This window comes from Gossypium hirsutum, chromosome A06, assembly GCF_007990345.1.
Source record: "Gossypium hirsutum isolate 1008001.06 chromosome A06, Gossypium_hirsutum_v2.1, whole genome shotgun sequence".
Taxonomy (NCBI): Eukaryota; Viridiplantae; Streptophyta; class Magnoliopsida; order Malvales; family Malvaceae; genus Gossypium; species Gossypium hirsutum.
In genome coordinates, this window is record NC_053429.1 from 8,213,080 (window position 1) to 8,229,912 (window position 16,833).

The window sequence follows — 16,833 nt, forward strand, 5'->3', positions numbered from 1 at the left end:
AAAATTTTGAGTTTTTAATGTTTTTTTAGTTGAATCGGTTTTCAATTAATGACATCAATTCAATCAAATGTTTTATAAAAAAACATGTATATTATTTAATTTAAAAGATTTTAAATTCATTATTCTCAATGTTTTTGTAACGAGACCAATCAAGCCATCAATTCCTAATCCAATCGGCTTGAGTGATTCGACCGGTCGGTCTAAATTGATTAAATAAATTATTAAAAATTCATAAAAAAATCTGATTCAACTAGTTTTTAGCCCAGATCAACTAGTCCATATCGATCTATAGATCAATCAGTTTAACTTCTTTCTTTGGACTAGTGTACCAACTAATTCTCGATTCAATTGGTCCAACCGACCTGCCCGGTTAGTCCTAAAAACCTTGATTTTTTTATTTAATTTAGAAATACTTTTAAATTCATTATTTTTGTTATTTAGTTGGTTAAAATATGTCATAATTCTCATACTCTTCATAAATTTAGAATTTAATTCATGTAATTTTATTTCTAGGAATTTAGTCTATTTACTTTTCAAATCTCAAGATTAGAGATCAATTGTTAACACCGTTAAATTTTTATTATTAAATTTGTTTATGTGACATTTTGAAATAATAATTTACTCACTAGATAGTAATGTAACTAAGAATAATATTGGAACGAACTAGAAATTAACAAAATAATTTTAACCGTGTTAACAACTGGATCTAAATTCTGAAATATGAAAAGTAGAAGGACTACATTCTTAGAAATAAAAGTATAGGGACTAGATTTTAAATTTATAAAGAGTACAGGGACTTATAGTAAATTTTAACCTATTTAGTTTTCACCCCCCAATTGTGGGTGTTCAATGTGCAATTCTTAAAAAAAAAAAAAAAAAGGCAGAATCTGGCGGGCAAAAAAAAGCGGATTTGTGTGAGCAAAATTGAAGTTCAACGGTTCAAAACGGTGTTGAAACCACTTTTTCCGGGAAAATTTCCCTTTTCCGTTTTCTCTAATATATCAATTTCCTTCCTTCCTTCCTTCCTTCTTCTTTTTCATCATCATCTTCTGATCTCCCTGTTTTCTGTTGCTAATACTTAAGGTGCATTTCACATTCCTTTACCATTCTCCTTTGTTTCCAAAAAAAAATTAGGAAATTTTGGATTTAAAAATATGGCGAAAGGATGTATCAAGCTTCAAATCATCATTGTTATTATTGTGTTGGTTTCTATCAAAACAATTGTGTCTCTAATGATTTGGGATTCTGATTCTTTTTTAATGAAGAAGGGCTAAATATTTTCCTTCTCTTCTTTTTTGGAGAAAATGGGGAGTAGGAAGAAATTAAAGGATGATGAACGAATGGGGAGGACGATTCGGGCTCTTCTTAAACTTCCCGAGAATAAAAGATGCATCAACTGCAATATTTTGGTATGTTTTTGCTTACATTATTTATTTAGTTATGTATCGAATCATCAATTGCATTAGACCTTTAATTTCTGTTTAAACAATTAAAATTGTTACTGGAATGTTTTTAAGATATAGTGAAAGAATTCGATATTGATTTATTAAATGATTAAGGAATGAAAATTGTTCTATGACATTCAAAAGTGAGCCTGAGGCACCTGAATCTGAATGACATATCTGGAAACCAAAGCATACGATCGAATGCCAGGCCATTCTCGGACCAATACTTGATGCAAGAACTATTGAGGTAACTCAACCTCATTCGGTAGGACCGGCACTTGATTGCCGTTTTAATCATTTTTTATCACTGATAACCTCCATGGGGTAATCCTGGTCAATCTTCTCATCATCACTAGCATTTTGTGGAAGCACTAAGCTTTCACTCGGACCAACATTATTACCTCTTGATTAACACACCACTATTTCATTTAGTGAGTTCAAACAATAAACAAGTCTTGTATCCTCTGAGGAAGTTGTGTCTCTGACTCAGAAATCAATACATCTATTCTCATACTCCAAATGCAAGAATGAATACATAACCTTTGCAGCGTGTTAGAATAACCAAGAACACATTTCTTTCCTCTTTGTACTAGTTTGCCAAGTTCATAAGGTGATCCTGTGTTTAAAATGTAGATAACTGTGAGCAAGGCATGTCCCAAATAGGAGGCATCTAAGTTAGCTTTGACATCATGAATCTCAAACTAGGAGAGTTCGATTCCCCTTTGTCACTCCATTTTGTTAGAGTTTTTTCAGAATACTCGATTGGCATGCTATTCTTTTTTCATTACACGCCCTTATTGATTCTCAGGCCTTAATGAAGTATTGTCATTAATGAATGTTATAAAGTGCCTAAACCCTTGTCTAGATGTCAAATTCATGGGACCTTGGACTTAAAAATGTCTCGATTGCAATAGATACACACTCTCAAATGCTCGATTCAAAGAAATCTAATACCCTAAACTATCTCCAAATCCCAGTTGATTGCTTCCAATCCTTAATTGACATGTTATGTTAATTATCCAAGTCAAACATATTTTATTCCATAGTTCTAACGACAATAATTTCAAGAAATACATTGACTGAGAAAATACAAGTATTAACATTAATTAATACTTTCTTCTTGGCAGGGTCCCCAATATGTTTGTACCACTTTCTTGACTTTTGTTTGCACCAACTGTAGTGGAATACAGTAAGTTTTAGCATATATTCTTGTTTCTATTACCTTTTTGAGTTTCTTGAGGGTCTAATATGGTTATTGTTTTTGCAAAAAATTCTAGTTCAGTTTATATTTTACAATATGGATTATTTAAACTATTTCAGTCGGGAATTCACTCATCGAGTCAAATCGATATCATTGGGTAAATTTAGTGAAGATGAAGTGAGTGCTCTTCAAGCAGCAGGAAATGAGGTCAGCATGAGCAATTTGATAGTTATATGGCTATTCTTTTTTCTTTTCCATTGTCTCAACTTATTTCTCAACTTTTGCAGCGGGCAAGACAAATTTACTTCAAAGCATGGGATCCTCAACTCCATTCTTTTCCTGATGGCAGGTTATCGAGCATCTTTATTTTAGTTTTTTTATTCTCCATGGGAAAGTGTCTTGATTCGTATATGTTTGCTTTCAGTAATCTTAAAAGGCTCCGAGAATTCATCAGGGAGGTCTATGTGGAAAGGAAATACACTGGAGAGAGGACTAACATTCTTCCAAGTGTAAGATTGGCTATATTCCGATTAATGTTATATTTCATGAGACTGGTTACTTCCGGTACAGTTAACACATTTTTGGGTGCTCTCAAACTCAATTGCCGCTCCAATGATTTAGGACCCTGAACATTTTGTTACAGGGACACAGGGTGGACACCTCTGAAAGCAGGAAGGCCAGTGTGTTCAGTGGTAGACCTAGAGGCCCACTTTATGAAGATAGACATCAATGGAGTTCTAATGAAGGATCTAGTCCTGCTGGAAGAAGTGGAGCTAGGATTTTCTATTTGGAGGCAAGAAGTGCTCGGTATGCCGAAGAAAATTCAAGATATGGAAGTTCACGTAGAAATCCTTTGCACATCGAGATTGTTGATAACAGGCTCAAATCTGAGGGTTCTAGAAGTGCCAGGCGACACAAGGACAGCTTTTTACATAGAGAACCTGTGACACGAAGCCAATCATTTAGCCACCAAGCAGATAGGTCTGGCTCTCCAGTGGTACGCCCGGTGAGAGATATCTTGGGGGAGAATGCTCCTGCCTTACAGGTAGGTGAAAATTCAAATGCAAATGCTGGAAGTGATCCTGATGATTCCGCTATAAGGCAGGTAAAGCTGGTGCTACCTCTTTTATTTAAGCTGTAATGCTGTTTCTTTTAAGAGGCTTGTGGTTTTAATGTTCTTTTATTTGGTTTCTAAGAAACACAATTGATTTCTTAAACACAAGTACAACATATGTATCAGCAGTACGCGCAGCGATTACTGACTGCTTAGTCAGAGCCTTGGTATTTCCCCCTGCCAGAAATTCTTCTTTTCCTCTATTAAAGAGACATTTCATGTTTGTTATTCAGATACGAAACTCTACCTAGTATTTCATGTGCATATATTTGAACCATTTATTTAGTATTGCTTAATTCATTTCAATAGATTTTTGAATGAACTGGTTTCATAGAGTAAAATTTTAAATTGTACATATGAGATTGGCGAAAAAAAGTTGTACTTGTGAGAAGCTATGGATTACTTTTTCTTTGTTTTGCGGTATGTATGTTGTTACACCCTTATATTTAGTTTGGCAGCTTATTATACTGTATTTCTATGTAGCTCTAGAGAACTTTCTTTTACACTTTGTTAAGTTTTCACTTTGCAGAAGAATGCATCATCTGGTGGCAAGGAAAGTTTGATTGATTTCAGTATGGATTTTAAGCCATCTAAGGCTGTGGCTGAACCAAATGTGCAGCAAGTGCCTCCATCAAGTGATGGTGGTAGCCAGTCCTCAGACGACCTCTCTTCAACGGGAAAAGCACCTCCTGCCTCTAATGCTAATTCTTTGGAGGCTTTACTCTTTGATCTGTCAGTTTCATCTTCAGCAGTTGCTAATGTCTCGGCAGCACCAGGCATCATATGTGCTCAATCAACTGCATCTGGACAGAACATTTCATTAGATGGTGTTTCTGCAGCAGCACCTGCAGAAAAGATTTTGACATTGACAAGGTCCATTGCGGGCCCTCTTCAAGTCACAACTGATATTAATTGTGGCTACGAAGTCAAAGCTCCTGAGGGGCATGGGTTTCCCTGCATGCAACAACATCAGCCTTCTCTGTTCCCTGCTTCTGATAATAACTTTCCTGCACATCGAAATTCTAAAGCAGTTGAAGCACTGAATAGCCAGGTTGTCATTGGAGTTGATCAGAAGTCGCTGGAATCTAAATAAACATGAAAAATATAGCCCCTATTTTAATTTAATGTGGTGTGAATCCCATTTCACTTGCTAACCCTGTTGCTTTCCATTCATATTTGCAGTCTGTTACTTCATTCCTGATGCATAATGCTCAACAATTGACCAATGTACCTACTGTACAGTCATCTACAGAAACAAGATATGAAGTCGGAGTGCAGCCTGTTTCTGCGGAAACAATGTCTAGCGGAAGAAAGGAACTTCCACAGGTGTTGCTTTCGCCTTCAATTGTCTCAGTTATTTATGAATTCTCTTGACAGTATATGCTGCTATCTTTGCAGGATCTCTTTATGGCAAGCTATGGATCAGCCCCTGCAGCATTCCCTTGTTGGCAAAATGGCCTACCACATGGAATGGGATTTGGATTGCAGTATTATCCTAATGCAATGGTATCTTGTGATCTCAAAACTTCAAATCTATAATAAGTCTTTCTTGTATATTGGAGATTTTAATCTGTATGTATATGTTCACAGCATACAGCAGCATTTCCAAGTACTGCAAAAACAAATCCATTTGAGAGTGATACGATTCCAGCGCAAGTCCCAGCAGTATGTGCCATATACGAACTTATTGCAGACATCTACACTGCTTTCTTTTTATCTTTATCTTTATCTTTAAAAAACTAAAAGTTGCATCTGCTCCACTTTTCTTACTATTATCTAGTCTGTTGACGATTATCATTTTATGAATATCACAATAGTTTTATACAATAAAAGCTTATTGATGGTTTTAAGAGTTCTTTTTCTTGTTCTAATACACTGACATGGCTTCAATTCCTCCAACAGTACTAATATCTTGCCCTAACCTTCACGTCTTAATTGCTACTTGTTCTGCAGTTTCCTTCAATGGTATCTTTGCTAGGAGCCCTTCCTAGTGCCCAAGATCCGAATTCCTTGTCTCACGATGCCTATTCTTCAGGAATGGCATCTCGTTCATCATATATTGCATCATCTCCGACGACTCCAGAGTTACCTTTCACATCAGCTATGCCTTCTAGTAAATTCACTTTTCTCCTAATCATGCTAAATGTTGATATCAATATTTTTCTCTTATGCTTATTATGGTGTCAGGTGCATACATGGGAGATCAATCACACATTGGTGTGCTACCTTCCAGGTGACATTTCGTTCTGGCAATCTTATATTATCTACATGTATCACATGGTAATTGGTATTAAGACATATTTTAAAAGTATTGCAGTGTTAATAAATACAGGTAAGGTCTTAAAGTTGTTTCACAGAAATGGATATTTAGGACTTTTGCTTGCATCACAGTTGTGTTCCTTCAGCTTGTAATGAATGTTAAAAGAGAAATTCTGTTAAGATTTTGCATGATATCATTACAGACAGCAGGAAATTGGTAGCTTCGACGGTAATAACTTCATTTTCAGCTCCTTAAATATAACTCAGAGACCTGTGGGTGGACACTCGGCATATAATCCTCCAAAGTCTCTTCCTACAATGGGAACAAATCCATTCGGATAAAGGAATAAATGGAGCCTTCCCAGAGCAAAGCTCACTCCTTTTCTTTTTGATGAAAAATCGAAACATTATACAGAATCAAGGATGATCCGGAAGAAGCATGAAATTGACCATCTGGACCAAGATACATTCACAAGACAGTAGAATCCTTTCTGCATGTTTCTCATTGCCATTACTTCTTGTCTTTCCTCCTGCTTGGTTTGATTCCCCTATTTTGTCCTTCTCTTTAGGTGATCATATACTTACGCAATTTTTCATCTGCTTTAATGTAATCACCATTCTGTATGCATATACAGTTATTGCAATCTAATAAGCAATCATTGCTACATCCCCGTATTTGCAGTTCGTTTACGTATCCGAACAAATACAAAGCCGGAAGGCAAAAATTCTGCTATCGTGGTTTCTATGGTTTGGAGAAGTAAATGATCTTATTGAATGAAATAATAGAAGAAAAATCTAATTGAACACTACTAGTAAGGAAATTCAATGAAATATCAAACATTTATTCAGTATATTCGTTGCAGAAAGATTAAATGAAAAAACATGGTATTGTTTAGGGAGATCAAGGCATACAGAGTGTCCTTAGCTTAAGAAGCAAATGGACTAACATTCCACAAACAAAACCAAGTGCTGCACTTGACCCTACAAGTGAAACAGCAGTGCATATTAACATCACAAATGACTCTTGCTTTGAATTCATGTCCCTGCAAGTCATTGCTAGTTCAATCCCTGCAAACAAGAGTAAAACACCCAAGATACCAACAGGAAACTGGTGCAAAATTGTCACTAAAGAAGTTCCTAATACCAAACCCAACATCATTTTGGCTGCACCAAGTAAGGCAACACACCCACCACTCCTGCCCCCAAACTTGTACTGTCCAGCTAACCCACCTGCACCATGGCAACATGGCATGGCACCAAACCAACACCCCACCAAGTTCATTAGCCCCACGGTTACCGAAACCGAGGTGGCCGAGAATTCCCTTCCTGGAAAAAGATCTGATGACAACTTACAGACAGCAATCACCGAGTTCAGTACTGATAAAGGTAGTTGAGGAATTGTCCCCTTGATAAATCCTTCCTTCCATGAATGACCAGTTATTTTCACAATCTCCATTTCTGAAGGTCCAAACTTAATGTCATTCACCACTTTTGGCCTTCTTATGAAAGCCAACACTACACCTAACAAGAAAATGATGAAAGCTGAAGGGATGGTAGCCATGATTATCCTCATTCTTTTTCTTCTAATATTCCTTTCTTCATCAACAATAGCCTCCTCACTTTGATTTCTTTCTTGACCTGCTCCATTGATAAAAGTTATGAAACCAGCACAAACAATAGCCAAAACCATTCCATCCAATCCTAACCACTGCCTATTTCCCATAGATTTTGACTTTGAGAAATCCTGAACCTTTCTAATATACTTGACAGCACTCATAGCAAATGATAAGCCTTGGGACAATTGAATTCCCCTAACAACAGACAAAGGTATAAACTTGTACACCATCTGCATCAACCCTGTAACACCCAAAACCAGCAAAATTGCACCTGTACAAATCCCAGCTGCCATAATTTCCGGGATGTTAAAACCAGAACTGTCCGATATAGCTACGGCCGCAATAGACTTCATGGGTTGGACAGGCATTGGGACACCATATAAGACACCAGTGACAACGTTGTAAATACCAGTGAATATCAATGTGGTGCCCAAGTTAAGGTCCTTGGCAAGTGTCAAGGCTAATACAATAGGAATATATGTGCCTAAGTCTCCCATGGCACCATTCAATTCCGCCCATTTGGAATGAAAACCCAAGTTTCTCGTCACCCTTTGGACTATGTTGACTGATGAACGAGAGATGGGGTTATTGTTAGGAGGTGTTTCAGGTAGGGTTTGGGGGTTTGGACTTTGAGACTCCATGGGTGTGAACTGTCAAGTATACCAGTGAGTGAAGATTTGACGAGGGAGTGTGATTGTTTTAAGGGTGACAAGTAGGTCTTAGAGGGGCGATTTTGACCATTCTTTTGGTTGGTGCAAAAGCCCTAGGGAATCTAAACTATGCGCCACTACTAGTGGCTTGAAGCATCTTCTATATAAAGAGCTTGAAAACCAGACTAAAGTAGTTAATGTGATTCTGATATGACTCAAACTAAAAAAAGCATTTGATTTTTATCTCTATTTTAATCCATATTTATTTAAAAATATAATTATTTAGAAAATAGTATTTTTTAAAAATTTCACCGCAAAGTATATAATTTTGGGGTAAACTACAGTCACGGTCCCTAGATTATTAATTAGTTTACTTTTTAGTGAATAATCTAAAAAAAAGTTACAAAATAGTCATTGCATTATTTGAAATTTTTATTTAAGTCATTGTATTTTTAAAATCGTTGTTGTATGACATTCTCTATTATCAATGCCTGCACCAATCTAAAGCTCTCATTTCCCTTATCTTTCATAGTTTAATTTTTTTTATAAAATAACTTTGAATGTCACAAATCTACAAATCAAAATCCAAACAACTTTATTTTCTAATCTCTAACACTGACCATCAAATCAATTTGGATCTAAAGCATGCTTTTCTACTTATTAATGGATACTGATTCACCGTACTGATCGTCGAATTGTCTCTTGGAGCTAACTAGATAAACATAAAAAAAGAAAAGAAAAAGAAGGTAACTTAATAACTTAGTGACTTAAATAAAAACTCTCGAATAATTTAGTGATTTAAATGAAAACTTTCGAATAATTCAGTGATAATTTTGTAACTTTTTGAAGTTGAATGATCAAAATGTATACTTACTAATAGTTTAGTGACATTGAGTCTAATTTACACTATATATTATATATTATATAGGCCTGCTTATAGGTCGGGCCACCTGACTCGGTCCGAAAAATGGGAAGGTTTGGGCAAAAATATAGACCCGAAAAATAGACTAGGGCAAAAAATAAGGCCTGTTTTAAAAATGGGTCGTACCTCAGGTGAGACATTTTTGACCTGAGCCTGGCCCGACCAGAATTTACTAAATGCCAAACAAAATCTGCTATCTTTTTTTTGTTATTTTAATGATATTTTCTCCTTATTTTGCTACCATTCCACTATCATATTGCTATTATTTTGTTGTTATTATTTGGATATTATATAATACTTGTTTTACTGTTAATTTTGTTATTATTTTAGAGACATTTTCTTGTTAAGTTGCATCTATCTTAGTATTGTTTAAGTATATATATATTTTTTAAATTTATTTTCAATTTGTTCAGAAATATTTATTTTAATATTTTTAGTATTTTTGATGTATTATATATATATTTAAAAATTATATAAAAATAATATAATATAAAAAATTTAATATGGGCGAGCAGGGTCAGGCCCAAGTTTTAGCATTTTTATCCGAGTTAGACTTGAACAAATTTTTAGGCCCATTTTTTGAGTCAGGTTGGACCCGGGCCTAACAAACAGGCCTAAATTTTTACTTGAGTCCAACCCGACCTGACCCATGATCACCTCTAATATTATATATAAATATTTAAAACTGAAATCTCTACAAAAATCTATGAAAGATATATCAATTATAATATTAAATAAAATAAAATAAAATAATATTTATATAAAAATATACCAATATTGATTATAAAAAAATCAATTATACATTTTCTTTCAAAACAAATCAATCATATGTAAGAAGAATTAATTATAACTATAATTATAATTATACTAAATATAACAGCCCTAACCCACATCCATCACCAGAATAGGGTTACGAAGTATTACCGATCACACAGACATAATTTCAAGCATTTCATATCATATAATATTAAAGACAAAACTAATCAAACTCATACATATTGTCCCTTATTCAAGCCCTTGAGGCCCAAATTACGTATTAGAAACAAGTCGGGACTAATTCTGAAACTCAGAGAATTTTTCGAAAAATAATAAAAATTTTCAAAGTTGCAGGGTTCACACGGCCATGTGGCCAGAATGTACCTTAAATAACAAATTTACCATTCTCTGCAAGCTTGGACATTAAGCAATGCAAAACTCATTCGTTTAACTTATTCAAAACACGATTAAACACATCCAAAACATGTTAAAACAATCATCCTAGGTGTCTAACCAATGTACCCTCATAGGTACCACAATTATATCATCAAAACATATAAATAAATCATCATTCAAATCCAATTTATAAACATGTCAATTTTAATTTATTTTACCTATTTCATGTTCATTTAAACATTAACTTAAATATGTCATATTATGACGTCAAACATAAACACATATTTATATGTATATAACCATCCAATATTAGCTTATAATCTTATTTACAATCAATCCACAAAATGATTAATATTTAGACTCCCTAGATATATGCCCAACACAAAAGGAAAAATATCACCACGTTTGAGTTCGGGACCGTTGTTGGATGCTGAATCGGCGATCAAAACTTATTAGCTAACCTACGCACATAAAACAAAACCGTATGCTGAGTAAAACTCAATGGTATTTCTAGAATCCGAATAATTAAAACAAGAAATTATAGTTATACATTTGAAATATAAACACTTATTAATATTTAAATACTATAACAATCATATCATATTTCGTTTGTTTCACAATATCTCAATTCTCATACTTGGTATATAAATAGCTTTTCACAATTTATTTCAAATTTCATTATATATTTGCAATATCCATTCCACATGCAACTCATGAGTATATAACTCATATATTCCATGTATTTGCAACATATTTCATAATCTATTTTCAATTCACTATTTCACTTCCATTTATCATAACATTCCATTTCAATACCAATTATAAAACTTTATTATTCATTTACCCCTATTAACATGACTTGAACTCGGACGGATACACGGACCCAACCAAAACACACTAGTTTGGCACCCAGTATCTCATCGGATAATTCAAAGTAATAAGTTGACACCCAGTGTCTCAATGGCTAAATCGAAGTAAATTGGCATCCAGTGCCTCATCGAATTAATACGAAGTAGTAAATTGACACCCAGTGTCTCATCGACTCGAAGTCGAAGTAATCCCTGAACTCTTTCAATCTTATAGCATGCCATCTATGTCCGACTCAGCCCAATACAGTTAATAGGGTTTAATTTCATAATTCAAAAACAATCAATATTCAATATCAATTTTTCATATAAATCACATATACATATAAATTCAATTCAGTATCAAAATGCTAAATACTTGTAACAGTCCAATTTAGACCCTAGCCGGAATAGTGATTTTGGGACCACAAATCCGAATAAAAAAATATTTTAATATTATTTTCAGTGCTTATAATATGTGAAATGACATGTGTGAAAGTTTCGTATGAAAATTTAATCGTTTGTGTGTTTAATTTGATAAAAAGACTTAATTGCATAAAATGTAAAAGTGGCCTTTAAATATGAGGTCCTTATGATGCAATTGGACCATTAACATGGTTAATGGACATTAATGGCCTTAATATATGAGATTTTATAATGGTTTATTAAAGGGTATTTTGGTAATTGGCATATTAATCATATATTAAATAAAACAAAACATTAAAAATTGGCTATCATATTCACCGTTTAGCTGAAATTGAAGAAACAAAGTTAGGGTTCTAAGCCTTTAAGAATTCAACACATATAAGCATTAATAGGTATGTGTTTTTGATCGGTTTTTGATAATTTCCATGTTTTTGTGATCGTTGCTTAGTATGACTTAATTTCTGATTTTGATGATGATTTTGAGTTATGCCATTTTTTATTTTGTAAGCTTTGTGAAGTTAGTTGATGGAAAATGAAAGATATATTTTGGGTTAGTATATTTTGTCTTTGAATTTTTGATGATTTTGAGTAAAATGGACTAAATTGTGAAAATGAGGTTTTGAGGGACTAAAATGAAAAATAAATGAAGTATGTGGGCTTGTATGACCTATAGGAATATTCGGCCAAGCATATGTTTAAAGAAATACGGTGTCTTTTGTGATTTTAAGAATTAGGGACCAAATTGTCAAAATGTGAAAATGTGAGGGCTAATTTGTAAAATGGCCTAAATATGTGTTTTTTGATTGATTTGAATGATTTGGTGAATAAAAGAGTTAAATTTAAATTTATATAGATCAAGAACCAAAGAAAACGAAATTAGATCGGGGAAAGTCGAAAGTCATCGAGTAGCCGATTCTGTTTATTTGAGTCTGTACGAGGTAAGTCGATATACAAATAAATGTATTTTGAATTGAATTATTATTGATTATATGATTTTGAACAATGTTGAATGAATATATGTGTTGAGAATGAGATATCCGAGAAAGTATCGACAAAGTGTCGACATCCGAAAAGCCCCGTACGAACCTTAGGAATAGTTAGGATACATATGTCATGACATAGGATCCGATATGTGTTATCGTGTAAGACCACGTCTAGGACATTGACATCGACTTATGATTTACGTATAAGTGCACGTCTGGGACATTGGCATCGTATTTGATTACATGTAAGACCACGTCTGGGACGTTGGCATTGTACGAGCTTTCCGAGCTATCCGCGTATCCTTACGATTCCGAATGGTTCAACGAGCATTCTGAGAAAATGAATTATTATGTGAACATGTATCTGATTCAGGTACGTTTGAATTGAGTATCATATTTGATGAAGAAAGGTAAGTATATTACCTTTGTGAACATATGGTATAATTATGAGAAAATATGTTACTTGAGAAAATGGATTGGAAATATATGAATTGTATGTGAACTATGAGGTACATGTTAGTATCTTGGCCATGAAATATATGTATTTTATGATGTGTAAATGCTTAAGTTGATAAGTTTATTTATATATGACTTACTAATCTTTTAAAAGCTTACTTTGTGTGTGTTTGCATTGTTTTATAGATATCTTAGCTACCAGGAGCTCGGGGTGTAATGGCCTAAATTCAAGGTTATCGGAACAATGGTTTCGTATCCATAGATCCGATTTAAAGAGAAATTTATTTCAATAATTTTGCTTGAAAATTGATATGATAGGAAAATCGTATGAAAATATTGATAGAAAAAATTTACCAATTTAGTGATTAGATAGAAAAAGAAATTATTGAAGAAATTGGGTAAAAACAAGGTATCGAGACCTCTATCTAGTAAAACCGAGTCAAAAATAATTTTATAAATATTTATGAAATGTTATTAATGTGGTATTAAAATTTCGTTAGGAAATTTTAATGTTTGGGTAGTCAATTAAAAAAAAGGACTAAATTGTAATAAGTGTAAAAGTTGCTAGAATGATTAAATAGCTTAAGAGTCTAATGAGAAAGGATTTGAAAGGCAATTAGACCCAAAATTTATTTGGGCTGGACGGCAAGGGTATGAAATCAGCAGGAAAAAAGGAAAATTAAGGGTAAAATTGGAATATTGCAAAATTAACTAAATAAAGCTAGGACTAAATAGGAAATATCTAGATTTCTCTTCATTTCTCTTCAATTCCAGCAGCTAAAAATGCCATAGGAGGGTTCTCTAAGCTGATATTTCATAATTTTTGCACCAAGTGAGTTAATACTTGCCTTTTTCTTGTAATTTTTGTGTTTCTAAGACTTTTACAACTAGGTCCTACTATTAAATTCATTAGTTTTTGATTTCATGGATGAAATTTAAAGTCACCATGGTTTATTTCTGTAAGTTTATGATGAAATAGAATTAAATTAAAGCTTTAATTTGTTTATGAGATGATTTTATTAGGTAATTTCAAAAGAAATTGATTTTTAGGACCTAATTGTAAAAATGCTTGGAATTAAAGTCTATTGCTGAAATTCTGATTCCTAAAGGTTGTAAACTAGTTTAAGGTGATAGAATAAAATGTTAATTGAGAAAAATCAGCTCAATTGAGAGGCTAATTGAGTAGGGACGAAATTATCATTTATTAAAAGCTTAGGGGAAAAATGGTAATAAACAGCTTGCACAAAAACAGTTTGGACAGCAGCAGTAGACTAACTTTGAAAAATCACCATAAATTTTAGAAATAGAATTAGAAGATGAAAAAAATATGGAATTAAAGCTTATTGAGTCTAGTTTCTCATAGAAGAAATAGTGTAAGCAATGGATTTGTAAATTTTAAGATATAATTAATTTTGTGAGACAAGGTTAGAATGAATTCGGGTTCCCCTGTTCTGACTTTGAAAAATCATAACAAATTTAAGAAAAACAATTATGGGCTTAAATTTATATGTATAGAATCCTTAATGAGTCTATTTTTAATAGAAACAAACGAGAACATTATTTGAATTCTGTATGAAGAGATAATTAATTTTTAGTGAAGAAGGGTCAGAACTGTCGACAGCAGAATATGAGTGACTTTAAAGAATAAACTGTACTTATTGGATAAACCAAAAATTCTGAAAATTTTATAGTAAAAATATATATGAGTCTAGTTTTAGGGAAAATTAACGTATCTTAATTTGGAATTCTGTAGCTCAAGTTATAAATAATTTAGTGACTATGACTCAAGTAGACAGCTTTGAATGAACTATAAATAATAGTTGAATTATAGAGAATGTTGCATATGAACATGAAATGTATTAAATTGATAATTAAATTTATTTATTTAGATCCAGAAGATTCAAATACGAAGCTAGATCGAGGAAAGGAAAAAGTTCGGGATTAGTAGATTTTTACTGTTTACAAACAAGTATCAAGGTAAGTTCGTGTAACTTGAATTATATTCTTAAATGCTTGAAATGCATGTTTTTGATATGAATATGATTTGAATGTTCATTATATGAAAATTTATGGAACATTGATATATTTGATAAAATGGGAAGAAATCCCGTTTGAATGAAAGGAAAATTCGATGGATCTCTGAAAAGGAATTGACAGTAAAAAGGATCTAGCCCGGACGGGTGATCCTATCCTGATATAGCCCTCCCGAAGAATATGTGTAAAATGGATTTAGCCGGACGGGTAATCCGAATTAGGGTCTGAATTTAGCATGGACTGGTAATTCAGATTCAAGCTCATTAGAGTAATTGTCGTTGCAGGGGATTTAGCCTGGACTGGCAATCCCGACAATACTCTATGAGTTTATATTGCAGGGGATTTAGCCTGGACTGGTAATCCCGCTGCAAGGTTGAGGTTCGCGGGAGTGTGCTCTCTGAAATGGATATGTGCGCACATGAATATGAATTGACGGACCCGGAATTGTACACTAAAAGTATACCTCTGAAAAATCCATCGAAATTCCGATGAATTCAACGGGATAAATATGAAAAAATAACAAGGAAATGGAAATCATGGTATTGATGAGCTCATCAATCATAGTATATATTATTGGTACATGGAAATTATTGTACTAACTTGAAAGTTGAGTTTGTGCATATTAGGGTAATAATGCATTGAATGGATATAGGAATGTTTATTGTATTGTATTGAAAATATTAGGTAAGTATAATTCTTGTTATATGAGCTTACTAAGCACAAAGTGCTTACCCCGTTTCCTTTTTCCTTGTTTTGTAGTGTTAAGAGTTCGGAGGTCGGATTTGGTCGGAGACACATCACACTGTCAACCTCAAGATTTCGGTATATAAAGAAACTTTATTTTGGAAATCAATGGCATGTATAAGCTAACAAAGTAAATGTTAACGTGAAATGAATGTAAAATTAGCCATTAGTATGGTTAACAAACCTGGTTTTAGATATGTGATGACGTTATCTTATAAATATGCATGAATTTATCTTGAAAATATGTTGAATTGATTTGGTTGATGTGGATTGGTCTCGATTTAATATTGCAGGGAAGGTTAGATATTTATAAAGGGGCTATATATTGAATATAAAAAAAAAATTAATTCGTAAACTCCGATAATGCCTCGTACCCTATTCCGGCAATGAATACGGGTAGGGGTATTACACGGGGATCATCAAGGATTGTCACCACACTATCAAAAATTAAGCATAAGCCGCAATTTGCTCAACTGTGCTCGCAAAAAAATTAAGCACAACGTCACAAAAAAAATTAAGAACAATAAAAAATTAAGCACTACATGGAGGAATGCTTAGTGTGGTGGAGTGGTCATATTTATTGGAATGGTAGAAAACTGACTTCCATTAACAAGAGAGACGAAAAGGCCTGGTCAAGAAAACTAGGGGTTAGGGGTTAGGGCTTGGGGAAGTTAAGCAGATTGAGTCTTAGCTCAATTAGTATGAACATTGTTGTCAATATGAGAGAACATGGGTTTGAGTGTGTTGAAATGCATTATCCTCCTGTTTATGAGTTGTAGACCTAATATCAAAAAAGAATTTGAGAAGTTAATTTTTATCAAAATCAATTTCGATAAATTTTATCAGCTACACAAAAAATTAAACTCGTGGATACAAACTTTTCGTATGGAAGTTTAGTTCATTTTATAAAAATTTTTTCGTACACAATTTTAAATTTTTACAAATTAAATATGTTGTTTGAAACAAAACATACTAATTAATTTAAA

The 16,833-nt window shown here is 33.3% G+C and overlaps 2 protein-coding genes across 4 annotated transcripts; one reads left to right on the forward strand and one right to left on the reverse strand.

The window, feature by feature from the left end:
* The first annotated feature begins 898 nt into the window (after positions 1 to 898).
* On the forward strand, positions 899 to 6,686 carry LOC107942890 (probable ADP-ribosylation factor GTPase-activating protein AGD14). Of its 3 annotated transcripts, none has more exons than XM_016876622.2 (14): positions 899 to 1,083; positions 1,302 to 1,409; positions 2,573 to 2,634; positions 2,766 to 2,853; positions 2,934 to 2,995; positions 3,071 to 3,155; positions 3,290 to 3,751; positions 4,290 to 4,811; positions 4,943 to 5,086; positions 5,159 to 5,266; positions 5,351 to 5,425; positions 5,714 to 5,873; positions 5,948 to 5,993; positions 6,223 to 6,686. In XM_016876622.2, exons 2-14 carry the CDS (start codon positions 1,305 to 1,307, stop codon positions 6,359 to 6,361), a joined length of 2,058 nt encoding a protein of 685 aa, XP_016732111.1. In that variant the 5' UTR covers positions 899 to 1,083; positions 1,302 to 1,304; the 3' UTR covers positions 6,362 to 6,686. The 3 variants fall into 3 exon arrangements, with proteins under 3 accessions (XP_016732111.1, XP_016732112.1, XP_040970981.1); XM_016876623.2 differs by lacking the exon at positions 6,223 to 6,686 and adding an exon at positions 6,093 to 6,204; XM_041115047.1 differs by lacking the exon at positions 6,223 to 6,686 and adding an exon at positions 6,078 to 6,111.
* Positions 6,687 to 6,840: 154 nt separating this feature from the next.
* LOC107942894 (molybdate transporter 1) lies at positions 6,841 to 8,276 on the reverse strand. Its single transcript, XM_041115049.1, has one exon. The coding sequence runs from the start codon at positions 8,274 to 8,276 to the stop codon at positions 6,921 to 6,923; it is 1,356 nt and encodes a 451-aa protein (XP_040970983.1). The 3' UTR covers positions 6,841 to 6,920.
* Between the last annotated feature and the right edge of the window lie 8,557 nt (positions 8,277 to 16,833).